This window comes from Phyllobates terribilis, unplaced genomic scaffold (assembly GCF_046119375.1).
Source record: "Phyllobates terribilis strain yellow unplaced genomic scaffold, ASM4611937v1 Scaffold_11__3_contigs__length_659146591, whole genome shotgun sequence".
Lineage (NCBI taxonomy): Eukaryota > Metazoa > Chordata > Amphibia > Anura > Dendrobatidae > Phyllobates > Phyllobates terribilis.
Genome location: NW_027362771.1, coordinates 623,730,411 through 623,746,618, shown reverse-complemented (window position 1 = coordinate 623,746,618; position 16,208 = coordinate 623,730,411). Strand labels below are relative to the sequence as shown.

At 48.8% G+C, this 16,208-nt stretch overlaps 2 protein-coding genes across 2 annotated transcripts in view; both read right to left on the bottom strand.

The window, feature by feature from the left end:
- The window catches only part of LOC141165657 (extracellular calcium-sensing receptor-like), a 29,351-nt gene extending 13,144 nt beyond the window's left edge, over positions 1-16,207 (bottom strand). Inside the window, exon 1 of the mRNA XM_073651423.1 lies at positions 16,189-16,207. Coding sequence (XP_073507524.1) covers positions 16,189-16,207 — 19 coding nt within the window. The remainder of the gene's footprint in view (positions 1-16,188) is intronic.
- LOC141167149 (uncharacterized) overlaps positions 1-16,208 on the bottom strand; it is a 1,037,600-nt gene that overhangs the window by 934,727 nt on the left and 86,665 nt on the right. The window lies entirely within an intron of this gene.

The following is a 16,208-nucleotide window of genomic DNA, read 5'->3' as shown; positions in this document are numbered from 1 at the left end:
TCAGAGATGGATTCCATGCACGCCGCTACAGCAATAGAGGCATCAAAAAGGGCTACGATCATGACAAAACTACATCTCGTAACCCATTGTTGTCTACTCCCCAAAAGAAACCTGATAAACATTCCCCTGTCAGATTCATATCAACTGTTAATAGCCAGTGGGAAACCATACGCACAGTGGCGTAGCTTCAAGCCCATAGTCCCGGTGCAAAATCTCCAACAGGGTCCCCCCCCCCAAACTATCACAGGTCATTAATACTAATAGTCTTTTCATATGGGCCAAGGGGTTCTTTTAGCCCCCTCCAGGTTAAATTTGCAACCCTTGTACATACTATAGTTATGCCCCTTCTTCCATCATTTGATCTGCCAGACTTTCTAAGAACTGTTGTTTCTTGCGTCCAACATCACATCACAGCCTTGGCCAAATCCATCAGAGCATCTCAGTGGCTTTTGGTATTTCCGCCTTCTATATCTCTTGGGATTTCTTTTTCAACCTTTTTGACCGCCCGTGTTTTTTTTTTTTTTGCTTTTTTGAAGCATTTTTGTGGCATGTTTTTAGAGGAGTTGTTCGGTCAATTTTTTAACTCCATATATCAATGCAGGAACCACTAGCGTTTTTCAAGCAGAAACGCTGGAAAAAATGATCACAAAGAGGTTTGTGCCTTATGGACATCATTTGAGCCTTTCCATTGACTTCCATTTTAAATTGTAGGGTGTCTTCAGAGTGGAAGATGCCTGAAGACTTATCCACTCACTTCTTTTAACCATTTGTCATCTTTGGAAACCTGAAGCGGTTTTTTAAGTTGCTCAAAAGGCTCAACATGTGGACAAAGAGTTTTTTTTTATGTAGAAATGCATGTGTTCATTTTTTTGAGCGTTTAGTCAGCACTTTTTTAGGCAGAATCCACCTGAAAAAGACGTTGTATGCACATGCCCTTACCCTGAGCCAGAATCAAAATCTCAACTCTACAGTGTCCGAGAGTCGTTCTCGAAGGATTCTAGGAAGAAAAAAAGACACTTTTGCTCGTTTTCGGGACACATGATGTTTTTATTATTTTCAATTGATGGAACTACATGAGGGCTTGTTTTCTGCCTGTTGAGATGTAATTGATATTGACACCATTTTGGGGAACATACAACATTTTGCTTAATTTTTAAATACTCATATTTTTTGTGGGAGGTGTGACATTCCCTCGTGAAGTTGCTCCACTGGTCTCACACCACCGTTTTCAAATGCTATCATAGTGCAGAACCAGACGGTCTGTACTTCTCACCATAAAGAGGCCTTCATGGCGGAACATCACATTGGTCCTATTCCTGGGATTATTTTGTGATGTGCCATAATCTACGATAGCTGGACCCCTCTGGTCTTCATTTCAGGTACACTAACTGCTCAGTGTTACATTGATTTGGTGATGGCACCAGTGGTACGGCCATTTCTCCACAGTGTCCCATGAGACGTTTTTCCACTTAAGAACCTCAGGCCGCATGTTGCTTGTGATACTGTGAGCAGCCTGCATGGACTAAACGTGTTCCCATGGCCGCTGCATTTCCGGACTTGTCTCCCATTGAGAACTTCTGAACATCATTGGTCGGTGATTACACAGGAGCTGTTAGCAGAGGATATTGATGATTTGCCCAAGTGCATTCAGTGGCAGAACCTTCCACAGATGACCATTAATGACCTCATTGATAGCAGCCAAGGCTGGAAGTGCCAAAATTTCTGCAAGTGGCTCATACTCCAGACTGAATAAATCCAGATGTTTTGAAAATATTGTTTCCCTTTTTTTTCTCCATTTGCAGATCAGTAACGTCTCCATCCTGTGATTTCCATCATTCCACGACTTTTCCTTGTTTGTGTTGCAACTTCATTGTTGAGGAGTGTATTAATCGAAATGATCAGTACATTTTCTTTTATGTTCCTCCATCCTCCAGCTCCAGGTCATTGCCACCCTCCTCTGACACATTTTAATAGTATAGATGGTCTTGTCAGCAACAGGATTCCAAAACTCACATTGTGGTGTAATGTGGGGAATTAGACCCCCTCTTAGTCTCTATAACAACGGTGTAATCACAAGGGAATATGAGGCCATCAGAATACCTCAGCAGCACAACCCCAGGATATATAACTAGTGTTGAGCCACCCCCCGTAGTGTTCGAGTTCGGTTCGGTTCGTCGAACACCCGTGTGTTCGCCGAACTGTTCGTCGAACTGTTCGTCGAACACCTTCGAACACCGTTAAAACCAATGGCAGGCAAACAAAAACACATAGAAACACATAGAAAACACCTTCAAAGGTGTCCAAAAGCTGACAAACTGCTCAGAAGACATAACTAACACATGGAAAAGTGACAAGTACATATAGTCATGCGAAAATAAAAGAGGTGGAGGAGTAAAAGGAGGGGGAGACACAGATATAGGCATGTCATGCCCTTCTAAAATCCAAAAAGTGAGAAGCCGACACGGCCAGTCCGCTCCTGCCCGTGCCACCTCCGTGTCGCCGGGTTTGTGCCAGAGCCGCGGTGAACCCTGACGGCCAGCCCCCCTCTCCTAATACTGGTGCCTGTCCGCTGGTGGGTCGAGCGAGCCCCCCTGTGGTGGAGGCAGCTCTAAGCTTTTTAATTTAAATTGTCTCTCTAATTTGAATGAATACACTTTAAATCCATTTACAAGGATCTATTGGAGGGCAAGTCTCATGCCAGCAGCCGCGGTAATTCCAGCTCCAGTAGCGTCCACTAAAGCTGCTGCAGTTAAAAAGCTTTTATAAGGATCGAGCTCGGCTGTCCACCGCAAGGCATCCTACTGCCAGTCCCAGCCCCTATGCCTTGGGGTGCCTCCTGATGCTCTTCACTAAGTATCCCATGGTCCCGAAGCATTTCCTTTGAAAAAATTAAGTGTCTAAACTACAGGTGGTGCAGCTTGCTTAACAGCCGAGATAATCCGCTGACTAGCAGACACTGCTACTAGGCACAAAGTATTTCCTGGGCTAGATGCAGTTAAAAATTTGTAATTAGATACTCTCGTTGGATGCTGAGAAAGCATTCCATAGAGTCTCCTGGCACGCCATATATGATTCTCTTAAAAAGCTTGGGGTAGGGGTCTAGGGGACCCTTTTATAGCCAAAATCACGGCCCTGTATCGCAATACGTCACCTAGGCTGAAGATAAATGGAACTGTAGCACCCTGAGTGCTCGGTTGCTACAGACGTATTGCACCTCACCCAGAGGTGTGATATCTCACTCTCAGGTAAGGATGGAGTGTGGATCAGGACCCGACACCTGCATGCATTACACCACATTGCCGTGGGGCAGGGCGACCAATATGCCCCTGAGATGGGCACGACAGTCCCTGTCCCTGGCTGGAGTGGGGGGAGGGAACACTGAGGAAGGGGAACCCTGTAGTGCAGGAGCAGGGAGGAAGCAGTTCCTGGGTGCATTGAGAAGGGAGTATAAAAGGTGGGCACCATCTTAGTTCAGTGCAGAGAAGTCTGAGCAGAAGTGGCAGGAAGCAGGGGCTCTGCATGAGCTCTGCTCCGGAGGCGGGCCTAGTAACAGAGGCCCAGGCCTGGAAGAGGGAGAAGGAAGGAAGAGGAGCGGAGAAGGCTCCAGGAACGAGGAATGAAGGGATCCCAGGGGTGCGGACGGGCGAGTCGCCACCGCACGCCCGAATCCACCTGCGTGGAGGGGTCAGGCCAAAGGGGGAGACCGGTCCCCGAACTAGTGGAGGCAGGAAACGACCCTCAGCTAGAAACCGGAGGCTCTGACATTTTATGTGGCGCAGCCCCTCGCTACACCCGCTAGGAAGGCACCACATAGGGTCAGGGAAACTGGCACCAAGTTTACCAAGAGGAGGCCCGAGGCAGCCGGACAGAAGTGTTGGTAAGAAAGGCCAGACAAAGGACACACAAAGGGGGTCCTGTGAAGTGCTCCAAAGTTATCTGGGAGTTGTCTGAGCCCCTCACCTGGTGAGCACAGTACGACGTGGGCAGCCGTTACCTGCAGACGTGGTCTGGATAATAAGAACTGTGAGTAAAGGCCCTGAACTGCATCACTGACTCTGTGTCATTACTGCTGCTGCCCTGCACCATCACCCCCATCCTCCGCATACACTGCCCTGAGGCTATACTCCTCCCGTGGGGAGTTATGCTACGCTCTGCTGCACCCACAACACCAGCCTCAGCGGTCTGCCCTGTAGCGGCGGTTCACTCTGACCGCAATCCATGGGTGGCGTAGTCGGACATTTAAACATCAAAACCACATAAATAGTTCCGCCACTGGTTTGACCGCCCTGAGCCACGGAACCGGGTCGCCGCCACGAAGACTACAACCACCAGCATCCACCAAAAAGGGTCCGGCTCCGGGTGTCCCAAGGCCCAGGGGGTGCGTCAGAACATTTTCATCACCTTTCACAATCACCAATGGGACAAGGCAGTGATGTCCTCTGTCCCCTCTCTTATACATCCTAGTGATGGAGCACCTGCTCTCATCAATTCGCCATAACCCCAATATTAGGTGGATTGAGGTGGGAGGCACCGAGTACAAGTGCTCTCTATTTGCTGATGATGTCCTAGTATATATCACTCAATCACATATATCCATCCATGCTGTTATGGCTGAAATAGATCACTTTGTTACATGGTAAAATTTTAAAATCAATGCAGCGAAGTCTGAGGCCCTCGATGTCTCCCTCCCCAAATCCATATAGGATTCCATCCAGTCCAACTTTCCCTTTGCCTGGCCCTCACAGGGTATCAAATACTTAGGAATTCCTATTCATAGAGACCTCTCCCATCTATGTTATCTTAATTTTGGGCCCTTTATTGAACAACTCCATACAGACCACGGTTGGCAAGTTAGAACTGTAAGATTCACTACGTGAACCACTGGCGTTTTTTGGAAAAGCACATGTACACTGCGTTCCAAATTATTATGCAAAAAGTGTTTAGGAGTGATAAGGGAAGAATTTGTTTGTTTGTCAGTTAAACTCATTGATGGTGATGTGTGTCAGGGCTCTTTATATCACTGTAAGCAATTGCAGACACCTGTGCTAATTAGTTTGGCAGGTGTGTCCAATGAAAGGCAAGACTACTTAAGAAGGCTCTCTCACATTATTAAGCAGCCTACATTTTCTGCCAAAATGGGAAAGAAAAAGGATGTGTCGGCTGCTGAGAAGCAACAAATTGTGGAGTGTTTAGGTCAAGGCATGACTACAATCAACATTGTGCGATGATCAGGATGAAGTGTCTTGGCAATCAAGAAGTATGTAGCTGATTCACAGTACACACGTGTGCGTGCTGATAAGGGCAAATTGAGGACTCTTTCCTACAGGCAATTACGTCAGGTTGAAAGAGCAGCGGCAAAAAAGCCTTGTCATAGCAGCAGACAAGTTTTTGAAGCTGCTTGTGCCTCCAACGTCCCCCGAACAACAAGATGCAGGGTCCTTCAGAGGTTTGCAGCTGTGCATGCGCCATCCTGTCGACCTCCTCTATCCACTTCACACAAGCAGAAACGGCTCCAGTGGGCCAAACATTACATGAAGACTGATTTCAAAACTGTTTTGTTCACGGATGAGTGCCGTGCAGCGCTCGATGGTCCAGATGGATGGAGTGGAGGATGGCTGGTTGATGGACACCCCACGCAAACACGGCTACAGCGCCATCAAGGAGGAGGTGGAGTAATGTTTTGGGCTGGAATCATGGGGAGAGAGATTGTCGGCCCCTTTAGGATCCCTGAAGGCGCTAAAGATGAACTCCATAATGTATGTGGATTTTCTCAAACAGCACTTCCTGCCATGGTTCAAGAAGAAGAACCGTGTATTTCACAGCAAGATCATTTTTCTGCATGATAATGCACCATCTCATGCTGCACATAAAACATCTGCATCTCTGGCTGATATGGGCATAAAAGGGGACAAACTTATGGTGTGACCCCCATGCTCCCCTGACCTCTACCCCATTCAGAACCTTTGGAGCATCATTAAAAGGAGTGTCTATGATGGCGGGAGGCAGTTCACATCTAAGCAACAGCTCTGGGAGGGTATTCTGTCCTCATGCAAAACAATTGAAGCAGAAACCATCCAAAACCTGACAAATTCAATGGACGAGAGAGTTCAGAAGCTCCTTTCGAACAAGGGGTCCTATGTGAAAATGTAACATCACCTAGAATAAAGTTTTGAGTTGAAAACTGTTTGATTTCAGTTTCTAACAACCTGCTAATGCTTATAATTTCAAAAATGACCATTTTTTTGGTCTTTATTAAAATGAAAAGGTTGATCGAAAAGTTTGGGGGATCTAAGAGTGTGGCAACCCAGTAGTCATGATTACTTCGAATTCTGACAATATGAGGGTCATGCTGCAGGTAGTGCAGCAAGAAGGCACTTATGTGCCTTGCGCATCTCGGAGCCCCAAAATTATTTTCCGGGCTAGATGCAGCTAAAAATTATTTTTAATTTTAAATCTGGTGAAGCTTTAGTATAGATGGCCTAATAGGATCAGTGCTGCACACTGCTACAAAGCCCAAATTATTTTCCAGTCAAGATACAGATAAACATGATTAGTAATTTGAAAGCTTAAAACGGTTGGTAGGGTGATTTTAACCAATCATCAAGCTTTTACTCTCCCCAGGATGACACAGGGGTAGAAAAGTCGTTTCGGATCCATGATTTGTTCATCTTTATGAACGTGAGTCTGTCTACATTATCAGTGGAGAGCCGCGTGCGCTTATCTGTCAGCACACCACCAGCAGCGCTGAACACACGTTCAGACAGAACGCTGGCTGCGGGGCATGACAAGATCTCCAAGGCGTAAGTGGCTAGCTCCGGCCATTTATCCAGATTGGAAGCCCAAAAAGAGCAAGGGTCCAGTGACACAGTCGTGGCTTCAATGTTTACTTGGAGATACCCCTGTACCATCGTCTCTAGGCGTTGACTATGTGTCAGACTTCTTGTCTCCTGTGGCCTTGCAAAGGATGGGCTAAAAAAGTGGTGAAATGATTCCGCAAAATTGATGTTACCAGCAGATACTGTGGTTCTGTTACGGTTTGAGTGCTGAACACTTGACGGTCCCACGGTTGGCAAGTTGGAACTGTGAGATTCACTACGTGCACCACTGGTATTTTGTGGAAAAGCACATGTAAGATTCTGCAACAGTCTCTACTGATACTCCTGCATGCGTGCATCCCTTTCTATGGCAGGAATAATTTCTGCAAATTTACTTTTGTACCGGGGATCTAACAGTGTGGCAACCCAGTAGTCAGGATTATTTCTAATTCTCACAATTCGAGGGTCATGTTGCAGGTAGTGCAGCAAGAAGGCACTCATGTGTGTTGCGCATCCAGGAGCACCAAGTCCCTGTTGTGTTGGTGGCGAGGTAACAATCATGCTTCCTTCCTCTGTCCTCTCCCCCCAACCTCGCACAACAGAAATGTGATCAAGGTCTCCCTCATCTGATGAGTCTTCCATCAGTTCGTCCTCCACTTCTTCCTGGGCTCCTGCACCTTCCTCACTAGTTTGGCTGCTACCATGCGCCCTGGTAAAACCATCTCCCCCACCCTCACATGCCTGCCGCCTTGGTGCTGCCGACCGTCTGGACCTTGCAGATGTTAGCCCTTCCGCATACAACTCCTCCTCCTCTACTTCCTCCACCTCCTCTTGTGCCACCACCTGACTCCGAATTCTGTTTAACATGTGCTCCAGCATGTAAATCACCGGAATAGTCATGCTGATAATGGCATCGTCAGCACTAAACATCTTCGTCGCCATTTCAAAACTGTGCAGAAGGGTGCATAGGTCCCTGATCTGAGACCACTCCTCCAGCGTGATTTGCCCCACCTCTGAATCTCGTTGGCCCAGGCTATACGTCAGAACGTATTGCACCAGGGCTTGTCGGTGCTGCCACAGTCGCTGCAACATGTGCAGAGTTGAATTCCACCGGGTAGGCACATCGCATTTTAGCTGGTGAAGTGGCAGGCCCAACGACTTCTGTAGAGATGTAAGTCGCTGAGCTGCGGGATGCGAACGGCGGAAGTGAGCACACAGCGACCGTGCCCTCTGCAGAAGGCCATCTAGTCTGGGATAGTGGGCTAAAAATTGCTGGACAACCAGGTTCAACACGTGAGCCATACAAGGCACGTGTGTGACATTGCCCCGGCGAAGGGCCGCACCCAGGTTTGCAGCATTGTCGCTCACGGCCTTCCCTGGTTTCAGGTCCAGTGGAGACAACCATTCATGAAATTGGTTCTCCAGAGCTGACCACAACTCCTTAGCTGTGTGACTCACATTTCCCAGACATTTCAATGTAAAAACCGCCTGATGACGTTGAGCCCTACTGTCAGCATAGTAAGGAGGTGTGCAGGATCCCTTCTGCGCAGTTAGAAAGCTTGTGGCATGACCAGACAGGCTTTGGGTGCAGGTGGAAGACCGAGAGGAGGTTGAGGAGGCAGAAGCAGTGGAGGAACTTTGACATAAAGAGGATTGACGCACAACTCGTGGGGACGGCAAGACTTGGACAGCAGCCCCTTGTCCTGCTGTCACCATAGTTACCCAGTGCCCAGTCAGCGACATGTAACGCCCCTGTCCATGCCTACTCGTCCAAGTGTCTGTGGTGAAATGCACCCTGTCACACACAGAGTTTCTCAAAGAAGCGGTGATGTTATGTGCGACATGCTGGTGGAGCGCAGGCACACCTTTCTTTGAGAAGTAGTGCTGACTGGGCATCTGGTACTGGGGCACTGCGACGGACATAAGGTCTCGAAAATCCTCTGTGTCCACCAGGCGGAAAGGCAGCATTTCTGTAGCCAAGAGCTTGCAGATGGTGAAATTCAACCTCTTAGCTTTCTCATGGCTAGGAGGAAATGGTCTTTTACTTGTCCACATCTGAGGGACCGAGGGCTGGCTATTGTGCTTAGACGGGGTTGATAAGGGTGTCCCCGGCAAACTGCCGGTCTGTGAGGAAGATGCAGGCGGACATGTTAGGTTGCCTTGATCCAAAGGTGGTGCTATCGATGTCGGACAGCGCTCAACACCAGCTGGTGTTACCACCTCCAAAGAAAATGATGACCTGCCAATCACGCTGGCTGTTGCGGGTAAAGAGGTGGCAGGTCTGCGCCCCAAAACAGGTGTGACTGCTGTCCCCCCAGTCACAGAGGATGAAGAGGCCGCGGATGCACAAGATATGGCAGACGGTGGTTGGCCCGGCCGGCTAGGCCGCATTGTAGCACACTGAGCTTCCCACTGCAACTTATGCTTCATGTCCATGTGCCGGTTCATGCATGAAGTACTCAAACTATGTATTTTTTGGCCTCTACTTAGCTTTTGCTGACAAATGTTACAGATAACACGAGTTGGGTCATCTTTATCGATCTGAAAAAATGCCCAGGCTATGCAAGGCTTAGCACCCATGCGACCTGAAGAGCCACCACGACTTGTGGTGAGAGGCAGAGTTGTTTGAGGATGCAGTTGTTGACGTGCTTCCAGTACTACGTCTCTGTCCAGGAAGGCGCAACCTGACCTCGTCGTCACTAGCATCTTCCTCCACCTCCTCTGCTGACCTCATCTCTTGGCTGACTGTGGGTTGACAGTAAGTGGGATCTCCGACCTCATCATCATCACCCTGTGCGTTATCACACCCGTCGTCCTCAGAGCCAACCTGTTCCTGCCCTGACAAAAAACTAAAGTTGTCGCTTAATTCACAACTCTGGAGTTGTTTGCACAAAAAAACAATGGATGGTAACCGAGCAGAGCTGAGTGGCCAAACTGTGGTATTAGGCCAAAACTATTGGCTGGGTTAGATGCAGAAAAAAATTATTTTGAATTTGCAACCTGATGGAGGTCAGTATAGATGGATTAATAGAACAAGACCCACACACAGCTAGAAGCCCAATATTTTTTCAGAGGTAGATGCAGAAAAAAATATATTCAGTTTGCAACCTGATGGAGGTCAGTATAGATGGACTAATACAACAAGTCCCACACACAGCTAGAAGCCCAATATTTTTTCAGAGGTAGATGCAGAAAAAAATATATTCAGTTTGCAACCTGATGGAGGTCAGTATAGATGGACTAATACAACAAGTCCCACACACAGCTAGAAGCCCAAATATTTTTTCAGAGGTACTGTAGATGCAGATAAAAATTAGTTTTAATTTGCAACCTGATGGAGGTCAGTATATATGGACTAATAGAGAAAGTCCGACACACTACTAGAAGGCCAAATATTTTTTCAGAGGTAGATGCAGAAAAAAATATATTCAGTTTGCAACCTGATGGAGGTCAGTATAGATGGACTAATACAACAAGTCCCACACACAGGTAGGAGCCCAAATATTTTTTCAGAGGTACTGTAGATGCAGATAAAAATTAGTTTTAATTTGCAACCTGATGGAGGTCAGTATAGATGGACTAATGGAATGATGCTATGCCCAAAAGATTTTACTTCACTAGGTGCAGTAAAAAAATTGGTATTCTATACACAGGTGGTATACCTTGCAACACAGATAGGCTACTCCACTGACTAACACACTCTGCAATAGGCCAAAAAGGATTAGCTTTGCTAGATTCAGCCAAATGCTGTGAAAAAAACTTGCACAGCACAGGCACAGACCTGCCTGGCAAAAACTGATAGGAACTGATGTAACCTAGTCCTGAAAAGGACTGCAATTACAATTAGTCTTTACTCCCACAATCTATCTATTTAAGAGCACAGACCTGCCTGATAAAAGTCGTAGGAAATGCTGTAACCTAGTCCTTAAAAGGACTGCAATCACAACTATTCCCTACTCCCAAGCTATCTGTAGATTTGTGCGAAAATTGGCTTGAAATTAACAAGGTATAGCGCACACAGCAACAGCGGTGCCGTCTAACACGCAGCTGCAGCAGTGAGAAAATGGTGGCAACGGGGAAAATGGCTTGGTCTTATAGGGCAAGGACATGTGACATACACTGCCAATCACACATGCCCTTGCTTGTGTGAAAAAAAGCACTTCGCTCCGTGTGTGCGCTGCTGATAGGCTGACAGATTGCACCTCCCCACTGCAAATGCGGGAAAGAGAAAAAAAAATGGAGATCTTCATTGTTCCTGCAGAGATCCATCCCCTGCCCCTCCCCCCGCCCCGCTGTACACTCAAACTGCGTATTAACATTAATTTTCATCATTACTGAGAAAAAATCCAGTTATGATTTTGGTGCACGAACAGTTATCGAACATAACCTCGAACAGCCGAATTTTTCTCAAATTGTTCGTGTTCGCCGACCGGCTCGAACACCGCCCAAAACAGCTCGAATTTGAGATTGGCGAACAGTTCGAGTAGAACAACGCTCATCTCTATATATAACATCTCAGCCTATGTGACACATGAGAATCAAAGTAGACATTGATGTTCATGGTAATTTGAATCAACATAAGGAGTCCATTAAAAAATGGCACCAGATCCACCAGTGTCCATAGAAGTCAATGGATGGTCTTTGATTCTTATGGACACCATGCAATTCGTTACATACACACCTGGGCCTAAAATATAAAATTTTAAACAGGGCCCCTGAACTGTTTGACATTGTTAGGAATACTGAACCAGGCCCAGGTGTAACTGTACCCTCTGCACCCCATGTGGTGACAAACATATCCAGGTCTCAACTTGATTGGGGACCCTTTTTGATCAGTTAATCTCAGAGACACCTGCAAGTTCAGGAACTTCAGAGATGAAAAAGGGACATAGGGTCACTTAGGAGGCCACTGCTTAATGGGTTTGGTCACATTTGATGCAGGTGCTTGCAAAATTGGTGTATTTTTCTGTTGTCTATAATCCTATGGACACATGACGCAGGATAAGCAGAACAGTCATTTTACTTTAGGGCATGACGTCGTCTATAAAGGAACATTGAGACATGATTTGAAAATGTGGTTTCGGCATGTACAAATGAGTATATAGGTATATGTACTGTATATGGTACATGTGTAGTCTACTGTTTGTGGAATTTATACATTTTTGTGTTTGTTTTGGACAAGTTCTCTACTGTCAGGTTCAAGGTGAGTTTCTTCACATATCTTGATATAAGACTATAAGAAGACTTTTTTACATCCCTGGGGCTTATCTATATATATAATTGTCTTATCCCGTCTGTCTGTCTGTCTATCTGTCTGTCTGTCTGTCTGTCTGTCCAGGAAATGCCGCGTCGCTCATTGGTCTGGCAGCGGCCAATCAGCGCCGCGGGATTTCAGAAAAAAGATGGCGGCCGTTAGCGGCTCATCTGCAGGACGGAGCTCAGCGGCGTTGAAGCCGGGAGATGAGCGCCACGAGGCGCTCATCTCTCGGCCGGTACCAGCAGAAGGACCTCGACCTCTGGACCCATCTGCGGGACGGAGATGCAGCTGGGAGATGAGCGGCGCGAGGCGCTCATGTCCCGGCCGGTAGCTGCGGAAGGACCGCCGGCGTCGCTGACATCCATGCGGAAGGGAGGACCGGGGAGCGGCGCTGCGGGTCGGGATACTTCTGCTGCGAGCGCCCGCTCATGTCCCGGGTTCTCGCAGCGGAAGTAGCCGCACAGGCAGCGCCGCTCCCCGGTCCTCACCAAGACGATTCGATGATTGGTCGCGGTCTTCGGACCCGACCAATCACTGATCTTAGCGCAAAAGTTAAATACCTCTGTGCTGATTGGTCGCGGATGCTGAACGCGACCAATCACCGATTTGGGCGCCAAATTTAAATATAGGCCGCGACCAATCAGCACAGTAGTGGTTAACTTTAGCCGCAAGATCAGTGATTGGTCGTGGGCCAAGACCGCGACCAATCACCGACTTGTGAGGCACATTTAAATAGCGGCCGCGACCAATTGGATGTCAGCGCCTCTCCCCGGTCCTCCCTTCACACCCTAGCCGCATAGATGTCAGCGGCGCTGCCTGTGCGGATACTTCCGCTCCGAGAACCCGGGACATGAGCGGGCGCTCGCAGCAGAAGTATCCCGACCCGCAGCGCCGCTCCCCGGTCCTCCCTTCACACCCTAGCCGCTGATGACCCCATAGTATCCGCATGGTGTTACAAAGATCCGGACATTTGTGTTAAAAATCGCTGATTGGTCGCTGGCGATGCCCGCGACCAATCACCGATTTGGGCGCCAAATTTAAATATCGGCCGCGACCAATCACCGATCTTGGCTCCACATTTAAACACCGCTGTACTGATTGGTCGCGACCGTTATTTAAATGTTGCGCCCAAATCGGTGATTGGTCGCGGGCAGCGGCCGCGACCAATCAGCAGAGCGGTGTTTAACTTTAGCGCCAAGATCACTGATTGGTCGCGTGTGGAGAGCGCAACCAATCAGCGAATCGTATTGGTGAGGAGCGGGGAGCGGAATCGTATTAGTGAAGACTGGGGAGCGGTGCTGCCTGTGTGGATACTTCCGCTGCGAGAAGCCTGGAGATGAGCGACTGCTCGCAGCAGAAGTATCCCGACCCGCAGCGCCGCTCCCCGGTCCTCCCTTCACACCCTAGCCGCTGATCTCCCCACAGTATCCGCATGGTGTTACAAAGGTCCGGACATTTGTGTTAAAAATCGCTGATTGGTCGCTGGCGCTGCCCGCGACCAATCACCGATTTGGGCGCCAAATTTAAATATTGGCCGCGACCAATCAGCACAACAGTGTTTAAATCTGGAGCCAAGATCGGTGATTGGTCGCATCCGATATTTAAATTTGGCGCCCAAATTGGTGATTGGTCGCGGGCAGAGCCAGCGACCAATCAGCGATTTTTAACACAAATGTCCGGACCTTTGTAACACCATGCGGATACTGTGGGGACATCAGCGGCTAGGGTGTGAAGGGAGGACCGGGGAGCGGCGCTGCCTGTGCGGATACTTCTGCTGCGAGAACCAGGGACATGAGCGGGCGCTCGTAGCAGAAGTATCCCGACCCGCAGAGCCGCTCCCCGTTCTTCCCTTCACACCCTAGCCGCTGATGTCCCCACAGTATCCGCATGGTGTTACTAAGGTCCGGACATTTGTGTTAAAAATCGCTGATTGGTCGCTGGCGCTGCCCGCGACCAATCACCGATTTGGGCGCCAAATTTAAATATCGGCCGCGACCAATCACCGATCTTGGCTCCACATTTAAACACCGCTGTACTGATTGGTCGCGGACGCTATTTAAATGTGGCGCCAAAATCGGTGATTGGTCGCGCCCAGCGTCGGCGACCAATCAGCACAGCGGTGATTAAATGTGGAGCCAAGATCGGTGATTGGTCGCGGCCGATATTTAAATTTGGCGCCCAAATCGGTGATTGGTTGCGGGCAGCGCCAGCGACCAATCAGCGATTTTTAACACAAATGTCCGGACCTTTGTAACACCATGCTGATACTGTGGGGACATCAGCGGCTAGGGTGTGAAGGGAAGAACGGGGAGCGGCGCTGCGGGTCGGGATACTTCTGCTGCGAGCGCCCACTCATGTCCCGGGTTCTCGCAGCGGAAGTAGCCGCACAGGCAGCGCCGCTCCCCGGTCCTCACTAATACGATTCCGCTCCCCGCTCCTCACCAATATGATTCGCTGATTGGTCGTGCTCTCCGCACGCGACCAATCAGTGATCTTGGCACTAAAGTTAAACACTGCTCTGCTGTTTGGTCGCGGCCGCTGCCCGCGACCAATCACCAATTTGGGCGCCACATTTAAATAGCGGCCGCGACCAATCACCGATCTTGCCGCCACATTTAAACACTGCTGTGCTAATTGGTCGCGGACGCCAGCCGCGAGCAATCAGCGAGCTTGGCGCCAAATTTAAACAACGCTCTGCTGATTGGTCGTGGACGCCAGACGCGTCCAATCAGCGAGATTGGCGCCAAATTTAAACAACGCTCTGCTGATTGATCGCGGTCGCTGGCCGAGATCAATCAGCAGTATTGGCGCAAAATTTAAACAACGCTCTGCTGATTGGTCGCGGCCGTTAGCCGCGACTAATCAGCGATTTTCGCGCCAAATTTAAACACCGCTCTGCTGATTGGTCGCGGCCGGTGACCAATCAGTGATTTTGGCGCCAAATTTAAACCCCGCTCTGCATCGCTCTGCTGATTGGTCGCGGTCGCCAGCCGCGACCAATCAGCAGTATTGTCGCCAAGTTTAAACACCTCTTTGCTGATTGGTCGCGGTCGCGACTAATCAGCGATTTTGGTGCCAAATTTAAACACTCTCTCCATTCCTCACTAACACAGTTCGCTGATTGGTCGCGGCCGCCGCCCGCGACCAATCAGCGAGATTGGCGCCAAATTTAAACAACACTCTGCTGATTGGTCGCGGTCGCCGGCCTTGACCAATCAGCAGAGCGATGCAGAGCGAGGTTTAAATTTGGCCCCAAAGTCGCTGATTAGTCGCGTCTGACGGCCGCGACCAATCAGCAGAGCGTTGTTTAAATTTTGCGCCAAAATCGCTGATTGGTCGCAGCCGGCGGCCTCGACCAATCAGTGATTTTGGCGCCAAATTTAAACACCGCTCTGCTGATTGGTCGCGGCCGGCGACCAATCAGCGATTTTGGTGCCAAATTTAAATCCCGCTCTGTATCGCTCTGCTGATTGGTCGCGGTCAGCGGCCGCGACCAATCAGCGGTATTGACGCCAAATTTAAACACCGCTCTGCTGATTGGTTGCGACTAATCAGCGATTTTGGTGCCAAATTTAAACACGCTCTCCAGTCCTCACTAACACGGTTCGCAGATTGGTCGCGGCCGCCGCCCGCGACCAATCACCGATATTGCTGCCAAATTTAAACACCGCTTTGCTGATTGGTCGCGGTTGCCTAACGAGACCAATCAGCGATTTGGGCGCCAAATTTAAACTCCGCTCTGCTAATTGCGCCCCGTCGGCAGCATACATATTCTAGAATACCCGATGCGTTTGAATCGGGCCACCATCTAGTTATTTTATAAAAAGTCTAATACAAGAGCAAGAAAATCCTGGTGAGAACGTCTCTCAGAGGACTACACCTCTGCACATCACATTGATTTTAATGGGGAACATGTAATGCTTTATTTCTCGTGTGGTGGTGCTGTAAGGAATTTTTGCTGGTGGATTCCACCAAAGATCACAGTTGATCACCGGAGTCGGTTAACATTGAGAGACTTGTACAATTGAAATCAAGCAGTTCCCTAAGTATTCCACAAGTGATGGTTCAGATCCATGATAGTTGATAGAAAGGTTCAACATTTCCTCCTTTCCTGACCTTGGTGTTCTTGCTCCATG